This window comes from Myxine glutinosa, chromosome 5, assembly GCF_964187855.1.
Source record: "Myxine glutinosa chromosome 5, kmMyxGlut1.1, whole genome shotgun sequence".
In the NCBI taxonomy this organism is placed as follows: Eukaryota; Metazoa; Chordata; class Myxini; order Myxiniformes; family Myxinidae; genus Myxine; species Myxine glutinosa.
Genome location: NC_136265.1, coordinates 33,112,236 through 33,131,695, shown reverse-complemented (window position 1 = coordinate 33,131,695; position 19,460 = coordinate 33,112,236). Strand labels below are relative to the sequence as shown.

Genomic DNA, 19,460 nt, shown 5'->3' with positions numbered 1-19,460 from the left:
CCCTACCGGTGTACACCGGAGGGGACTATAGGTTTGCACGCCGTCCCTCCGTCTGTCCGTCCGTCAGTCTGTCCGTCCGTCAGTCCGTCACGCAAAGAACAGTTTTCCGGACTTTTTTTCAAAACGCTTAATGCTAATGATTTCAAACTTGGCACATGGTTTCCTCATGATAAGTTTCAGATCAACTTCACAACGTTTCGATCATTTTTGACAAAGTTATGGCACTTTGAACTTTGGGAATTCTGATAATTCTGATGATCCTTAACTCAGTGCCATTTTAAGTTTTAATTTCCTTTAAAAACCAATTTCTCTGCAATAATTGGACCGATTGAGATCAAATTTTTACCGTAGGGGGGACTCGGTCTGGAAAATATTTTAATAGTAATTATGACGTCACAGTTCACGTGGTTCGGCCGCCATATTGTTTTTCGTGAAAACACAAAAATCCCTTTTTCTCTGCAACGGCTGAACAGATCGAGGCCAAACTTTGCAGACAGAATCGCATACCCATGACGAACAAAAAAGACAGCGAGCATGACGCCATGCATCACATGGTTTCAGAGTTATGACGTTTTTAAGCATGAACCTTTAAAACCGAGCCCCTCCCTCATTTTTGATCCAATCGAGGGGAAACTTCACAGATCTGTTCAGCATGTCAGTCTAATAAAATGTCCTTTTGGAATTTGAGATAGGTCACGTGGTTTGGCAGATATCTTTAATTAAACGAAAATATTTTTAAAATGGATATCTCTTGTTTATTCTAGAGTTCTCCTCAGGCCGCACCGCACGCCCTCAGCCTCGTCTCGCGAACGTCAACAGCGCGACACAGCGCGCGCTTTCGGGAGGGGCGGAGCCAAGCCGAGAAACATATATCTACACATCGATCATTGATCGTGAACCGGAAAATATCATAAATTACTGATATTTAGTGACTCGAAAGGTTCTTTATCAACAACTTATTTTCTCGTGCTTCTGCTGACCTGTCGCGAATCACAGGTGAGCCCGTCCTGAGGTAATTAGCGATTGGGAACGATTCAGAACCTGTGGGTAAATAACCCTTGGTAATTTCCCCAACAGTTTTCCGGACGACAGACTACCGGTAGGGGACATGTATTGCAGCGCAATACTCAGAATGCTCGTTTATCAAGCATCACAATTCAGATGGAAAAACATATTCAAGCCATTGATTTCACATGACCACTGTGTTTATTTATATTATAAAAAATCAAAAATTATCAAACACGTAATTAGTAATGTCAATTTTTAAACTATTATATTCAATATTAACTTAAGCATAAATGAAGTAATATTTTACACTTGTGTTTATGTTTGTATGCTTGTGTGTGTGTGTGTGTGTGTGATCTGTGTGGGGGGGGGGGGGGGGGGGTTGGGGGGGGGGGGAGGGCTGGTGATGTGGATGGTGTGTTGATGTGTTTGGTTGTGTATTCTTGTACGTCAATTATGTATTTACGGTATAGATGTTTGATAATCTGTCTCTTTGGCCTGATTACATTCAATCCGCAGAAGCCGAGAAATGACGGCCATATTGGAATTCAAAATGGCGAGCAAGCCAAACTGGTTACAATTTAGATTTACGCAACATATTGGAATCCTTGGTATCACAAACCTGTGTATAACCATGCACTTTTCAACTTCCTCTATTGCTTATTCCTGCAGGCTGGGCTCATTTATTACTGTATTGGGCTAAATTATGGCGGCCATCTTGGAATTCAAGATGGCGTGCAAACCAAACTCGTCATAACTTCGGTAACAGTATATCTGGAATGCTCAGTGTCACAAACATGGGTATTGTCACAATTTTTAACCTCCTGTGATCTTACTATAATTCACCAAATGTCCGTCCGTCTGTCTGTCTGTCTGTCCATTCGAAGGTACCGTAAAAACTGTTGAACCGATCGCAACGATATTTTGGGTGGGTAATCCTGGGATCTCCAGGAGTAAAATAGGCTATTTAGTTTTCCCAATTTCAGCTTTGGTCTCCAGCATTCTCAGGTTTGGACTCCAGCATAACGTTTGCGTTCGCATAACGTCATTGTGACGATGTTTTCATTGTGACGATGTTGTTTTCCCGGGTGCCGCACAAACAGCTGCACCGATCGCTGCACGGCTGCACCGATCGAACTCGGTGACCTCGGACAAAGACCTTTTATAAGGACACGGGGTGAATCCCTGCTTGAGAGAATTCCAACCTCCTCGCTCCCCGCCATCACTCCAACTTACAATCCCATGAGATATGTGGAAAAGACGACCCAAAACCAATATAAACATCATGAAACATCATTCTTATTTAAACATCATTAAAAGTAAATAATGACCTCGGCCAAAGTTCAAACGACATTTAATCTCTAAATGAGAGAATTCCACATAGCTATTTGGGTGGTGAATACGCTAACAGATCGCTGTCTCATTCGATCTTGCCAAGGCCGTAACAGCTATCGGCTCAAAATCCTTTTAATTGTTGTTTTGGTAGTTTTTACAATGAAGGAAACATTAACAATGTTGTCAAAAGTTTATTTTGTGATTAATTGGAGTTATGTTGTTTGGAATGAAAAAAGAGATATCGAGTTCAAGTGAATGACGACCACTGATCTCTAATGACGACATGCCGTGATGGTTTCTACTTTCTGAACGTGAACTTCACGGTTCGCCATATGTAGATTCGCCACGGTCCCACGATCGATGTTTCTATACGTGAACGTACCCGTTTGTTTGTGAACGGGTACGTTTTTCATGGAAGTCCTTCACGAACCTGCTGTCCATGTCTGACGTGTGACTGGAGGTGCTACAGGAATGTGGAATTTATTGGTTTCATACTTTAGCATTCGCCGTGTCTGCATTGTCTGTTTGCTTCTGGCCTCCCACCCGTGCATAGCACGGGTATCTCCCTTGTACATAAAAGCCGAGCTGCAGTGCAAAATATGGTAAAAATGGCGGCCATTTTGTTTTTTTTGGAATTTGAGGGTCAAAACCCCAAAATTCAGCCTGGCAAACAATTTTTTTCATTCAACACCCTCAAATTATCCTAAAAAACTTGTTTGCCGACTTTTCACACGAAATGCCCACAACACTTTATTTGAAGCCCAAATATTGAAATCTGGACCTGTCTCAAAGCCCATTGAGTCATCACATATCGGCCCCACGCACAAAGAAAGATGGACGCCGCACTGTCCGCAGCCAAAAAAGGCCAAGCTCCAGGGGCCGATGACATTTTCCCCGAATTCATTAAAAAAACCTCCCATCTTTGAAATCCAGGTACATTCCATCTGCCCATCTTTGATGAAATCCAGGTACCTGACGCCTGCCCATCTCTGAATAAATCCAGGCACTTCATCGCAAAACAAGCCATGCATTGATCTGCATGTGTCAAGTTTCAGAGTAGTTTGTTTTTATAAAACGTACGCACATTGGGTGCTGAAAGGTTGGATTTGGGGAGTCGGTACACACAAGCAAGGGATGTGGGGTTGGCCTAGTTGTGTGAATGAATCACAGCGAACGATTTATTGTATCCCCTTCTCCCCACCACCAAAGCTTCGCCTGCATACACCACCTCCCCACCCCCTCCCCACTCCCTCCCCACCCCCTCCGCACTCCCTCCTCCATATATATATATATATATATATATATATATATATATATATATATATATATATATATATATATATATATGTATATATATATATATATATATATATATATATATATATATATATATATATATATATATATATATATATATATATATATATACAGTGTATATATATATATATATATATATGTATATATATATACATACATACATACATACATATATATATATATATATATATATATATATATTTTTTTTTTAATATTCCCCCAACCACATTCAGGGTTGCTCGTGCATAATTCCCCCGAAATCATTTATTTTAAAATTGTATTTTATCAAATGAATGTTGATTCTGGTATCCAATAAACTACCGATTTAGTTACTGTGACGTCATTAATTATCCGAACGCCGCTATGCCGACGTCACAATGGTCAATGGGACGTTAGTTGCTGCAGCAATTCTTGACGAGTGACACGCGTTGATTTTGGTTTCCTTCGAATTGCTCGTTAAACCTGCTGTTTCGTTTGTAATCGAAACGATACTAAGGTTATAATTAAAGAAAAAACTCACGACGAGTTTGAATCTTCAAAGCAAGTGAGTGTTGATCTTTGAGCCAGTTTGTTTGCGTGTACTTGTTCGCATGCACTTGTTTGCATGTACTTGTTTGCATGTACTTGTTTGCATGTACTTGTTTGGATGTTCTTGTTTCAGTGTAATTGTTTGGGTGCACAGTAAAACTTTCTCCAACGCGGCTTCTTCGAACGCGGTTTTCCAATTTACGCGCTCAAAGAAATGCGTCAAAACCTCCCCAACACGAGGGTGTGTTTCGCATTTACGCGATCATGGCTGGTGTTTTCCCAAAGATATATATTATTCTTATTCCTTGTTACTGTACTTTACTTAACCCTTGTACACACAAGGCAGGCGTTCTTAGGCTAAATACAAGGCTAAAAAGACCCCCCTTGTGTGGACAGGGGTTAATTAATATTTAATTTATACATACGATGACACGAGTCGCCACCTGCCGTCATCGGCGATCGCAGTTCGATTTTATATTCCGGATTAATTGCGACAACAGCGCCCGGCGTTTCCCCAAAGATTTTATTATTTTTCCCTATTCTTCATTACCTTGATTAATTACTATTTCATTTAAATATACGCGCGGCACGAGCTGCCACCTGCCGCCATCTCCGAACCTGCCGCCATCAAGTAAGCTTACGTCGATCATTATGGCTCCCAAAAGACCCAATTTGAACCAACCAGACAAGAAGAGGAGGAAAACAATGACCATGGAGGTCAAACTTGATATCCTGAATAACTTGTAATCAGTTTCTGCTTCATCTTTGGCCAGGCAATATGGCGTGAATGAATCGACCATTGGGACGGTACGGAAGGCCGAAGATGAAATCCGTCCCAGCGTTCGTGCAGGAGCCTCCATCGCAACATCATACGTCAGCAGGAGAGACGCCGTTGTTGAAAAAATGGAGAAAAGATTGAGTGTCTGGATCGAAGTGAGACCGTCAGCTGTTGCTGGAAAAAGCTATGGCCTGGGATTACCCATTATTTTAGAGGTTTCCCAAGTCGGAAAAAAGAAGTGAAGAGGATCATTGATCTTGCGAAACATATTGGAGGGGAAGGATTTGATGACGTGGAAGAAGAAGAAGTTGAAGAACTGTTAAAGTCCCATGGAGAAGAATTGTCCACTGAAGAACTTGAAGAACTTGAGACCCAGACATCTCATGAAGAAGACAATGAAGAATATGATGAAGATCCAGAAAAGGCAGACTGAACCACCAAACTGCTGGAGGAGCTCTTCAAGGCAACAACAACTGCCCAATGAATTGCTGTGTGGATGGATCCTTTTGTGCAAAGCAGCTTGAAGTTCAAGTGGGCCATAGATTCAGTTTTAAAATAAATACATACACACTACACAGAACTTCACAGAGAGAAGCAAGTGCTCATAACACAATTCTTTAGGCCTACTTCAACAGCCACCAACAGCACTTTAACCCCTTCCACCAGCAAATCATCACCCAAACCTCCAACAACCACCTCACAACAAGGTGACTTATTTTGCAATAATACAGTAATATTATGATACGAACACTTATTTTAATGTATATTTAATAATGCCGCACCATTCCATACAAATAAACATGTAAAAAAAGCAAGGAAGACTGTTTTAGGGTCAGTTTTTTGGGAGCCTGGAACATATCCCCAATTTCCCCATATGCCTAATGATTCCTCCAACGCGAGGTTATCCCAGAACGCATCCCCTGCGTTGAAGGAAGTTTTACTGCACTTGTTTGCGTGTACTTGTTTGGGTGTAATTGTTTGGGTGTACTTGTTTGGATGTTCTTGTTTGAGTGTGGTTGTTTGCGTGTATTTGTTTGCGTGTACTTGTTTGGATGTTATTGTTTGCGTGTACTTGTTTGCGTGTACTTGTTTGCGTGTACTTGTTCGCGTGTACTTGTTCGCGTGTACTTGTTTGCGTGTACTTGTTTGGATGTTATTGTTTGCGTGTACTTGTTTGCGTGTACTTGTTTGCGTGTACTTGTTTGCGTGTACTTGTTCGCGTGTACTTGTTTGCGTGTACTTGTTTGGATGTTATTGTTTGAGTGCTCTTCCGCGGTTCAAGTCTTGTCTATTGGCGGCTTGTGCTTCATAAAATGAGGTGAACATGTTTTCGGGAAGCTTTGTATCACTTTGTGATAATCTCTGAAAAGGTAAATAACGTAGAAGGATTAATGAAAAAAACTTCCTGTACATTACTAGTCGAGGCTCGTGTAAGTGCGGGTACACTAGACGAATCAGGCAGGACATTATGGGATAAAAGGAACAGGAGACGGAGAGGGGCAAACACCGACGAGGAAAGCTGGGAAAGAGTAGCCGGGTGCAAGACCAGAAAGGTGGTGGTAGAAAACAGAGAGACCACCGACCTCTCTGCGACGGTGAGTGATAGCCCCATAGACTCAGTTTAATCGCAGGAGATTCCAATGATCTTGAAGCCCTTGGTTTCCACGGCTCAAGCTGAACAAGATGTGAGTCAGGTGATTCAGCCCAGAGGGGAGAGCAGTATTCCATCAAGCTGCAGATGAAGGCCTTGAAGGTGGATAAGAGTTCAGGTGTGCCAAAGAAGGACTTTGTACGACGTAGGATGCCCAGTCGGAGGCTGGCTTTGGAGGACAGCTTGGAAATGTGGTTATCCCAGGAAATATCATGGCAGATAGTGAGACCCAAATGCTTGAGGGACTGAACTTCCTCAAGGGGATTGTTAAGAAAGTAGATGGGAGGGTTTGCCAGGTGGTCCTTTCAGAGAGAGGGAGACAGAGTGTAGGATTTGTCAGGATTAAAAAGACATATTCAAAGTTTTTGACAAGTTTGTGATTTCTCTCAAGGTATGAAGAGACGGAAGAGCCTGCTGCCTGCCTGTCTGAATGACGAGGGATCTCAGGAGGAGGAGCAGAGCGAGACTCGAATTTGCCTCGCAAGTGGAGAGAAATGTATGGAAATGAGCAGTGTTGACGGGGTTGCAACAGCTGTGACAGGTAAGTCTGGTGGCTTCTTTGTTGCTGATTGACGTATTTACACACTGTGGGTTTTTTACACTGCGCTCGCAAAGCGAAAAGCAGGGACAAGCGATCGGGTGTGTACGTGCGTGTCTGCATTTTTAAAATTCATTTTCTCAGCAACCGTTGGTCCGATTGACATGAAAATTCCACCATAGGAGTGCCTCCACCTGTATATATATTTTTATTCATAAGTACGACGTCATAGGTCACGTGGCACGAACGCCATCTTGGCAAAACGTTGCATCTCTTTATCTCCGAAACCGCTCAATGGAAATAATTGAAACATGGCTTATTGTTAAGCACTCCCCATGGGGAATAAGATATGTTGATGATGATGTCATCTGTGCCTTCATTATGATGTCATAATTCGACAAATACAACCCTTGATAATGATAATGGTAGCCAATGATGTAGTGTGTTTGTCTGTCCAGGCGATACCGTTTTTACCATTTGAGCTTTTGTCATCAAATCTTCACTAAACCCTCAATATGGGAATATGGAGAAAATAATTAATAGCAGAGTTGCATACCTGATGATGACGTCGAGCCTCCTCGGGCAATGATGGCATTGCCTTTCTATGGCTGGTACACACGGGTGTGGTATCGATGGGACGGGACGGGGGGGCGGGGGGGGGGGGGGGTCGCCACTCCTCTCCGTCTCTCTGCTGGCCGTTGGGGAATTCACCCTGTTCCGCTCATGCTGTTGGAGTCGACTGGACTCTCATCCACCAGTTGTGAAGAGCCATCTGCCATTTAAACCGCATGGCTGTGGACCGTTACCTTGGTAAGGGGGGCTGACAGGTACTACACCTTGCCGCACAGGTGACCTGGGGTTATGCAAGGCAGGGGCATCCATCTCCCTGAGGTATCAGAAGACACCTGCATACACAGTTATACCTACGTGGAGGGCAATGAAAGACCAGTAGGTGTGGGCAGGACAGTACCTGTGAATTAACTTGGTGGTGGTGGGCCTGCAGCGACAACATTGGCTTTGTTTTTTTTGTTGTTGTATACAAGATCGAGGCTCGTGTAAGAGCTGACATTGATCACAAAAAGACAAACTGAAGCATAAAACATTAAACATGATAAAGGGAGCGGGAGAAGAAAATGGAGAGCAGGGACATCAGGAGATCTGGGGGGGGGGGGGGGGGGGAGAGGAGGCATGGGAAGTGGGGAGGTGGGTTCAAATTGGATGACATGAAGTGGAGCTTTAACATAGCCACCAACCCCCTGTAAAAGAACACTAACACCAGTTGCCGTCTTCTCTGACAATGGCAAAATGCCCTCAAGCATCAAAGATTGATGTGCTCCTGTGTCCCTCAATACCCTAACAGGTCTCTGGTTAGTCAAGTCTCCATCCAGTGACACCAACCCCTCTGAAATAAAAGGTTTGTAACCCTCTTGAACAAGGTCGTTCTGTGATGCCGTAACTTTGGCATGGAAACCTTCACAAGGCACTGTCCTCCAAGGACGATTTCTCGCATTTGCCAATGCATTCGGAGTTGTACTAGTCTGACTCCGCTCCTGATTTTTCCTTTTCAGGGCGTAACATTGGGACATCAAATGTCCAGGTTTCTTTCAAAAAGCGCAAGTAGGCCCGGAGGAAACCTCGTGGGCTGCCTCGGGCCCCCCGGAAGATAAGTCTGTCTTGGAACTGTAGTCTTCTGATCCCTAAAATTCGCGGTATCAGATTTGTCCTCATAGTCATCTCTCGACCGCCTCCATGAATATTTGTTCTCCGAACCTGATTTACCATAAAAATTCGCGGTATCAGATTTGTCCTCATAGTCATCTCTCGGCCGCCTCCATGAATATTTGTTCTCCAAACCTGATTTACCATAAAAATTCGCGGTATCAGACTTGTCCTCATAGTCATCTCTCGGCCGCCTCCATGAATATTTGTTCTCCGAACCTGATTTACCATAAAAATTCGCGGTATCAGATTTGTCCTCATAGTCATCTCTCGGCCGCCTCCATGAATATTTGTTCTCCGAACCTGATTTACCATGACTCCCCTGGGTAACTCTAGGCGGGAAGTTAGGTTTGTGGAACTGTGTGTCAAGGCATAGTCATCTGCCACGGTTGCTGCCTCATACAACTCTGGTACTTTCTTTTCATCCGGATGTACTTTAATGTCCACGTGGACACCCTGTTTGAATTCCTCCACCAAGATCAATTGTCACAACAGCTTGAAGTCTTTCCCAATCCCCTTCGAGTCACACCACCGATCAAACATGGTTTCCTTCATTCTGGCAAAGTCCACATGGGTTTCACTCTACTTCTCCCTGGCATTCCTGAATTTTTGCCGCTAAGCTTCAGGGACCCATTCATAGGCTTTAAGAATGGTTTTCTTCACTATCTCATAATCTGCACATTGGTCAATCGGTAAAGCCGAATAGATATCTTGAGCTTTACCCACAAGAACACTTTGCACTAACATAGTCCAGGACCCCACAGGCCATTTTAGCATTTGAGCCACTTTCTCAAAGTGTAAAAAAAACTTGGCTACCTCCTTTTCATTGAAGGGTGGAACTAGCCTCACATGCCTTGTGCCTACCAACATCCCAAGTGTTCTGACTAGTTGTCGAACTAGCCGGCATGGATACTACTTCTCTCCGTTCTCCCATTAATTCCAGCTCCTTGAGTTTAAGTTCCTTCTGATACTCCATGTCACGTTCCTTTAACTCCCTTTCGGCTCTCCTTTCCTCTGCTCTTTCCTCTGCTCTTCTTTCTTCTTCAGCTCTCCTTTCCTCGAGTTCTTTTTCAGCTCTCCTTTCCTCTGCTCTTCTCTCCTAGAGTTCTTTTTCAGCTCTCCTTTCCTCTGCTTTTAACCTTTCCTGGCTCTGCAGTTGCATCTCCATTTTCCGGAGCTCCACATTTTCTTTTTCCTCGGGTAACCAATCCAAGGCTACCTCTTTCCATGTTCCTTGTCCCACCAGAGATTCTAGCACCAATGTCTGCAACTCTGCTTTCTTCATATTAACTCGGACCTCCAAGTTGAAATGTTTGGCCAATATCAAGAATTCCTATATTTTTAACGCTTGGAACTGTGCCTCATTAGGGGACGCCGCAAACTTTTCTGCGTCAAACATCATGGTGACTCTTAGTTAGCACCTGTTAACCTTCCACAAAAATTTTCCAATTTATTTGAAAAAATTGGGAATGTTAGAAAAATTCCAATTTTGGGAATGTTAGGGAATTCTATCCCTGACGAATTTTAGGGAATTTAATCCCGGACGAATTTTAGGGAATTTAATCCCGGACGAGATTTAGGGAATTTAATCAGCAAAGACGAGCCCCCAATTTCTGTTACGTGTTCCTCCCCAAACCCCCTGGTCACGGTGTACCTCCGAGCCCTGAGAGGAGTCACCGCAGAAAGATGTGTTATTCTGTGTCAAAGAGCAATGGTGAAACCACACCAATTGTTACCAACAAACAAATATTGTATTAAGGTCACACAAGAATAACAACACAACAACAATAGTAATCAATTGTACAACCAATATCTATTTCCTATGATGGTACCAGCAGGTTCGTGCAATATAACTCACTGTGCTCCAAGTGAGCGAAAAGAAGAACATTCCCAATGTCTCTATTCCCGCATCAAGCCAAAGTCATATTCCGGCATCAAGCCAAAGTAGATCCACTCCAGTGATCATCCGTACGATGTCGTATCGAGACCAGAATCCCGTTGGGTTGACAGTTACAGTCCCGCTGCCAAAGCTGCGTAAAGGCGCCCTCAAGGCGACTGGGAAATCACACCCTCGGGTATGGACGTTTCACGGCTCCCACTCAGCGAACCGCAGATTTCCAACTCAAAAGCCACGTTGCACACACACACACACACCAGATTAACGTCTGAATGCGGTGAAAATGGTTTGAAACGAAGTGAAAAAAACCTTGAGCGAAGCGCAAAGCGCGCGAGTCAAAATGGCCGACGGCCCGTTCTCGAGGCGTAACGGCACTACGATGATTCTCCTCGGAATCCACCGCAAAACCTGACATGCAGGTTGATCTGTCACAGCGATAACAACTCTGTCACAGGAATCCCTTTCCTGGGAAACCCAAAGTTCACTCGTGACTCATTCGCCAATCGTTTGCTCCAGACCTTGAAGTAGCTAGGCTTCTTCTCCGACTCACTTGCTCCGCCTTTTTTTCCTCCTCTGCCTCTTCGTCGTCGTTCGGTTCCGGTTTCATTTAAAACATTAACTTTTTTACCTTTTGAAAATAGTAATATCTATTTCCCTTAAACGACAACAATAATAGTACATGGAATAAAAAATGTTTGCAGTGGATGAAAACCACAACAACGGAAGTGACGAATCCGTAACAGTACGCACATTGGGTGCTGAAAGGTTGGATTTGGGTCATCAGTACACAGAAGCAAGGGATGTGGGGTTGGCCTCGTTGTGTGAATGAATCACAGCGAACGATTTATTGTGACCCCCTCTCCACACCACCAAAGCTTCGCCTGCACACACCACCTCCACACCCCACCCCCGCTCCCCTCCCCACTCCCCCCCCCCCCCAATATATATACATACAGTATATATATACTACTCAAAATAAGTTAAGGGTCAAAAATATTTGTGCATATAAATATAAGCTAACGAGCTAAAATGGTGACGACTAATGACAAAATAATTCTTTGATGGCTCAAGAACAGAAAACACAAAACAAAAACTTTTGATTAGACACTAGTTTATTAGCCTGATGAAAACAAGTCATGCAACCCGCCCCCCCCCCCCCCAAAATGATGTTCACACAAGTCGCAGAAGCTTCAGTAACTGTTGTGGCCACCGTTAGCATTCACACATTCTTGACAACGTTGGCGCATGCTGTTCATCAGGCGTTGGAAATAACGTTGAGGGATCGCTTGCCATTCTGCGACTAATCGCTGAGCCAGTTGCCGGAGGTTGACGGCAGGGCCGTGATGTGATCGAACTCGCCGCCCTATTTCATCCCACGCATGCTCAATGGGTGACAAGTCGGGTGAATATGCAGGCCAATCCATGTGCTGAACGTTCTGCTGCTGCAGGAAGTCGGTCACCACCCTGGCACGATGAGGTCTTGCGTTGTCGTCCTGGAACCAAGCTCGTGGTCCAATCCGCTGCAGAAGTGGAATTACCAGAGGTTGAACAATCTCGTTGAGATAACGTTGACCAGTCAAATTTCCGTTGACGTACAGAGGGGTTCTGTGGTTCATGGATATCCCCGCCCACACGGCCACACCATCACACTTCCTCCTCCAAATGGTAGATGTTGAGCAACTTTGAGATCAGCAAATCTCTCTCCTTAATGACGATAAACACGAGCCCACCCATCATTGAACTGGAGCAAGAAGCGTGACTCATCTGTGAACATTGTCTCTGCCCACTGACCACGGTTCCACCGGATATGACGTCTGCACCAATCTCGGCGAGCCCATCTGTGACGGTAAAGTAGCGGTGGTCGGACTGCAGGACGCCGGCATTGCAAACCTCGGTCTCGCAGACGATTCCTAATGGTCTGGTTGGACACGTTGGTGCCTCTGGCAGCTCTGAGTTGATCCCGAAGATGCCGTGCGGTCACAAAGCGCTGTCGCAACGCCGTTATCATCAGGAAGCGGTCTTCTCGTGCTGTTGCTGATCGGGGTCTTCCGGAACGGGGGCGATTCTGAACAGCATTAGTTGTCCTGAACCTCTGCCAGAGTCTGCCGATAACGCGTTGGCTTACATTTAGACGCTGAGCCACAGTTCTCTGAGTTTGGTCATCTTGTAGCCAGCCAATGGCCCTTCCCCTGTCTTGGATGCTGAGTTGTCGTCGAACCATCTTCAAATGTCAAGTGACAATGAATGGAAAATGCTCAGTCATTTTATTGCTAAAATTGGCATGCATGGATTGACACTCATGCTAAACATGTGCAAATGGTGCATGAGGTGTCACAATGGGTGTTTCGAGGCAGTTTGTCAGTTTAGTCTGACTAAGTTCGTGGTTCAAATCCATGAAAAGGAAATCTGGGTTAACTGAAAAAGTTTCTTAAGATAAGTGCAATGAATGCATGTCCCATAATAACGTGTTGTCCATAGTCCAAATGACAACCCAAAGGGGGATATTCTAACCCTATCTGGCTTAAAAAGACATACATACTTACAAAAATGATCAAAAAATTTCCTTTGACCCTTAAATTCTTTTGAGTAGTATATATAATTTTTTAAATATATATTCCTCCAACCCCATTCAGGGTTGCTCGTGCATAATGTCCCCCAAATCATTTATTTTAAAATTGTATTTTATCAAATGAATGTTGATTCTGGTATCCAATAAACTACCGATTTAGTTACTGTGACGTCATTAATTATCCGAACGCCGCTATGCCGACGTCACAATGGTCAATGGGACGGTCTTTGCTGCAGCAATTCTTCACGAGTGACACGCGTTGATTTTGGTTTCCTTCGAATTGCTCGTTAAACCTGCTGTTTCCTTTGTAATCGAAACGATATCAAAGGTAAAATTAATGAAAAAACTCACGCCGAGTTTGAATCTTCAAAGCAAGTGAGTGTTGATCTTTGAGCCAGTTTGTTTGCGTGTACTTGTTCGCATGTACTTGTTTGTATGTTCTTGTTTGAGTGTTATTGTTTGAGTGCTCTTCCGCGGTTCAAGTCTTGTCAATTGGCAGCTTGTGCTTCATAAAATGAGGTGGACATGTTTTCGGGAAGCTTTGTATCATTTTGTGATAATATATGAAAAGGTAAATAACGTAGAAGGATTCCAGAAAAAAAATTCCTGCACATTAACAGTCGAGGCTCGTGGAAGTGCGAGTACACTGGATGGATCAGGACATTATGGGATAAAAGGAACAGTAGACAGAGAGGGGGAAACACCGACGAGGAAAGCTGGGAAAGAGTAGATGGTGCAAGACCAGAAAGGTGGTGGTAGAAGACAGAGAGACCACCGACCTGTCTGCGACGGTGAGTGACAGCCCCTCAATTTAGACTCAATTTAATCGCAGGAGATTCCAATGATCTTGAAGCCCTTGGTTTCCATGGCTCAAGCTGAACAAGATGTGAGTCAGGTGATTCAGCCCAGAGGGGAGAGCAGTATTCCATCAAGCTGCAGATGAAGGCCTTGAAGGTGGATAAGAGTTCAGGTGTGCCAAAGAAGGACTTTGTACGACGGAGGATGCCCAGTCGGAGGCTGGCTTTGGAGGACAGCTTGGAAATGTGGTTATCCCAGGAAATATCATGGCAGATAGTGAGACCCAAATGCTTGAGGGACTGAACTTCCTCAAGGGGATTGTTAAGAAAGTAGATGGGAGGGTTTGCCTGGTGGTCCTTTCAGAGAGAGAGAGACAGAGTGTAAGATTTGTCAGGATTAAAAAGACATATTCAAAGTTTTTGACAAGTTTGTGATTTCGGGTGCAAAGCGAAAAGCAGGGACAAGCGATCGGGTGTGTACGTGCGTGTCTGCATCTTTAAAATTCATTTTCTCAGCAACCGTTGGTCCGATTGACATGAAAATTCCACTATAGGAGTGCCTCCACCTGTATAATTTGTTTTTTATTCAGAAGTTCGACGTCATAGGTCACGTGGTACGAACGCCACCTTGGCAAAACGTTGCATCTCTATATCTCCGAAACCGCTCAATGGAAAAAGTTGAAACATGGCTTATTGTTAAGCACTCCCCATGGGGAATAAGATATGTTGATGATGATGTCATTGGTGCTTCATTATGATGTCATAATCCGACAAGTACAACACTTGATAATGATAATGGGAGCCAATGATGTAGTGTGTTTGTCTGTCCAGGACCGTTTTTACCATTTGAGCTTTTGTCATCAAATATTCACTAAACCTTCAATATGGGAATATGGAGAAAATAATTAATACCAGAGCTGCATACCTCTGCCTGCTACTGGGAAGGTAGTGATCTGTTTCTGCTGATGCCATCTGCAATAATCGCCGATACCTGCGACATTCCAGCCCGACATCAGAAGCTGTTGCGTTGGAAAACGACATGGAACATCCCGCAGGACTGATAAATGAGCTTAGAGACTGGCAGATGTTTTGGAGAAGGAAGCCCAACAACACGCTTTCAAGCACATTCACGTCACCGGTTATTTTTGGACCGGGAAACGTGCAGAAGATGACTTGGCCTGGAAGTTCCCGTGCGCAGCTCACGGCCGATCAGGACGCGCAGCTTGAAGGAGGTCCGCAGGACGAACCACAACCTTCAAGTCCGCACGAGCGACGATCCAGCTCGGATGAATTTCAGCGCAGGAAGGACGAACCTTTCTTGGGAAAACCACATTTCCAAGCTGGCCTGCAAAGCCAGTCGCCGACTGGGCATCCTCCGTCGTGCGAAGTCCTTCCTAGGCACACCTGAGCTCCTCACCACATACAAGGCTTTCATCCGCAGCTCAATGGAATACTGTTCACCCCTATGGGCTGGTGCTCCTGCCTCACACCTAGCTCGGCTTCACGCTGTTGAAACCAAAGCTTTCAGAATCATTGGAATCTCCCGCGATGAAGCTATCTCTGAGGGCCTTTCACTCACTCACCGCAGGCAGGTAGGTGGTCTTTCTGTCTTCTACCGACTCCTCTCCGGCCTTGCTCCCCCAGCTCTCTCTGTGCTCTGTCCCCCAAATATTCCTACAGGTCGCACAAGATCTGCCAGCAAGCCTCTGATGGTTAAACTGCCGAAATCTCGGCTCTCTGCTCACCTTCACTCCTTCATTCCTCTTTTCTCCCGCCTCTGGAACAAACTCCCTACACTCCCTTCAATCCCACTCCTCCCTCCAAGTCTTTAAAACAGCTGTTCACCACCATCTCTTATCTTCCCCCATCCAAAACCTTGATCTTTTCTACCCCCACTAATTCACCCCAGATCCACCTTGTTTGTAATTCCAACTTCTTTCCTGGAAGTCCTGGCAGTGTCCATATGTTTTATGCCTCTCCCACCCCCTTTCCCATGCCTCCCCCCCAAAGCCCTCTCCCTCCCACAGATCTCTCGATGTCTCCATGTCTCTCGGTTCCTGCTCTCAAATGTTGTGTTTGTGTCCTTCCCCCTCTCTCCCCATCTTGTCTACCGCTCCCGATGTTATTTGTTTTATGTGTCGGTTTGTCGGTTATGTGTCGGTTTGTCGGCTTGTCTTTCTGTGTGATAAATGTTCGCTCTTTCACGAGCCTCGATCTTGTATACAAAAAAACCCCCCCCAAAAAAACCTGATGATGATGTCGAGTCTCCTCTGGAAATGATCGGGCAATGATGTCAATGCCTTTCTATGGCTGGTACACACGGGTAAGTGTGTGGTATAGACGGGACAGGACGGGGGGGTGGGGGGGGCGGGGGGTCGCCACTCCTCTCCGTCTCTCTGCTGGCCGTTGGGGAATTCACCCTGTTCCGCTCGTGCTGTTGGAGTCGACTGGACTCTCATCCAACAGTTGTGCAGAGCCATCTGCCATTTAAACTGCATGGCTGCGGACCGTTACCTTGGTACGGGGGGCTGACAGGTACTACACCTTGCCCACAGGTGACCTGGGGTTATGCAAGGCAGGGGCATCCATCTCCCTGAGGTATCAGAAGACACCCGCATACGCAGTATACCTACGTGGAGGGCAATGAAAGACCAGTAGGTGTGGGCAGGACAGTACCTGTGAATTAACTTGGTGGTGATGGGCCTGCAGCGACAACATTGGCTTTTTTTTTGTTGTTGTTGTATACAAGATCGAGGCTCGTGTTAGAGCTAACATTGATCACAAAAAGACAAACTGAAGCATAAAACATTAAACATGATAAAGGGAGCGGGAGAAGAAAATGGAGAGCAGGGACATCGGGAGATCTGTGGGAGGGAGAGGAGGCATGGGAAGGGGGGGAGGGGGTGGTGTGGGAGAGGTAAAAAACACATGGACACTGCTAGGACTTCCACGAAAGAAGTCAGTATTTCGAAAAAAGTGGGTCTGGGGTGAATTAACGGGGGTAGTTTACATGCTTTTGACATGCCATACCATCGCCAAGTATTGCTTTATTCTTCACCTTTAAACACCAGAACAGGAAGACGTACATGCAAGATTTCTGTATTTGATTCACTGTTTGAATGACAGAGTAAATGCAATTCGTAAAACCTTTGATTTTAAACCATGAAAATGTTTTTATCCCCCAATGGCACAGGTTTAGAAATGGAAGTTGGGAGGTCACAGATGTTGTCTCTTCTGCAAACCCCTTATGGAGACTCATCTTTACTTCAAAGTATTCATCGAAATCCCTCCAAGACTCGTCAGGTAGGGTGTTTTTTACTCGCATTTCATAAACGAGCAACGGTACCCACCCTAGGGGCGGGGTTTCAATTGGGAGGCCCAAATGAAAAGGCAAAATATCAGAAATTGAAGGCTTTTTTATTTTAAACGATTTATATAAACATCCGTTAAATCATATCACAAGCAAATCATCAAAATCTAAACAGTATTTGTAGAATTTCAATAGAAGCCACATCACTGTTCATATCAGTAAATATTATTCCATCATGTTTGGAAAAACTGGAAAATTGGAAAATTGGGAAAAAAATTGGAAAAACAATATAGCCTATTTTACTCCAGGGGTTCCCAGGATTACACACCTAAAATTTCGTTGCGATCGGTTCAACTGTTTTTGCGGTACCTGGGAACAGACAGACAGACGGACATTTGGTGAATTATAGCAAGATTGATGTGTGCATTCTTCTTCACCTTTTCCTCCACTCCACCGCCATCTTTCGATTTAAATTTTTTTTGTAAGAGTCAAGGCTCATGGAAGAGCTACAACCCATGACAGATCAGGATGCAACATAACAAAATAGAGAAGAAAGGAGAAAAGGAGGAAGGGGAAATGCCAACAGCAGGGCAGCGGGAGAAAACAGACGGAGACGGACAAACAAGGGATGCAGGTAATGACGAGGGTAAGGGGATAACGCAAGGGTGCGATACAAAAGCAAAATTTTGGGAGGGGGGGACGTGGTTTAGTGAGTGTAGAAAAGATCAAATTGTTTTGTATTTGGTGACGATCTGAGATGGTGTTGAACAGCTGTCTTGAAGACATGGAGGGAAGAATGAGATTGATGAGAGTGTGGATGTTGGTTCCACAATCCACAGACAGAGGGAAAAGAGGAACAAATGAGTGGAGAGAGCAGTGGTTTGGGATTTTGTACTTGGACTTGGTTTGGGGATTTTGGCAGTTTCACTCGGAGGGGGTTGCCGGTGGACCGTTTGCCTCCTGCAGATAAATACCTGAGAGTGGGGGTGGTGGAACATAGAGAGGGCAGAGGTTGCAAGACCAGAAATGAGGTGGAAGAAGAGAGACCCAGAGGAGAGCGCGATTTCTTCATCAATGATATCTCAGACTCTTTAGAAAATCCTCTCTATCTCTTTGCTAATGACTCCACTATCTGCCGCTCCATTCTTCATCCCCCAGATCGGCAGTCTGCAGCCTCCTCACTCTCTGCAGACCTGGACAAAATCACAGACTGGTCAAACAAGAGGAACATGTCTTTCAATCCTGACAAATCTCACACTCTTACTATGTCTCTCCGAAAAGACCGACTGGAAAACCCTCCCATCTACTTTCTCAACAATCCTCTTCAAGAAGTTCTGTCGGTCAAGCTTTCGGGTCTCAATATCTGCCATAATCTTTCCTGGGAAAAACACATTTCCAATCTGGCCTCCAAACCAGTCGCTGACTGGGCATCCTCCGTCGTGCGAAGTCCTTCCTTGGCACACCTGAGCTCCTCACCACATACAAGGCTTTCATCCGCAGCTCAATGGAATACTGTTCCCCCCTCTGGGCTGGTGCTCCTGCACCTAGCTCGGCTTCACGCTGTTGAAACCAAAGCTTTCAGAATCATTGGAATCTCCCACAATGAAGCTGATTTTGAGGGCCTTTTTCTCTCTCTCACCGCAGGCAGGCAGGTGGTCTTTCTGTCTTCTATCGACTCCTCTCCGGCCTTGCTCCCCCAGCTCTCTCTGTGCTCTGTCCCCCAAATATTCCGACAGGTCGCACAAGATCTGCCAGCAATCCTCTCATGGTTAAACTGCCAAAATCTAGGCTCTCTGCTCACCTTCACTCTTTCATTCCCCTTTTCTCCCACCTCTGGAACAAACTCCCCCACTTCCTTCAATCCCACTGCTCCCTCCAGGTCTTTAAAACAGCTGTTCACCACCATCTCTTATCTTCCCCCATCCAAAACCTTGATCTTTTCTACCCCCATTAAAACACCCCAAATCCGCCTCTTTCAATGCCCAACTTCTGTTTTGAAATTCCTCGTAGTGTTCA

General features: G+C 44.9%; 1 protein-coding gene across 1 annotated transcript in view; it reads left to right on the top strand.

Moving 5' to 3' along the window:
• Positions 1 to 19,460, top strand: part of LOC144892095 (uncharacterized) — a 118,505-nt gene that overhangs the window by 5,648 nt on the left and 93,397 nt on the right. The window contains exons 3-4 of the mRNA XM_078777273.1: positions 7,006 to 7,155; positions 17,328 to 17,437. Coding sequence (XP_078633399.1) covers positions 7,006 to 7,155; positions 17,328 to 17,437 — 260 coding nt within the window. The remainder of the gene's footprint in view (positions 1 to 7,005; positions 7,156 to 17,327; positions 17,438 to 19,460) is intronic.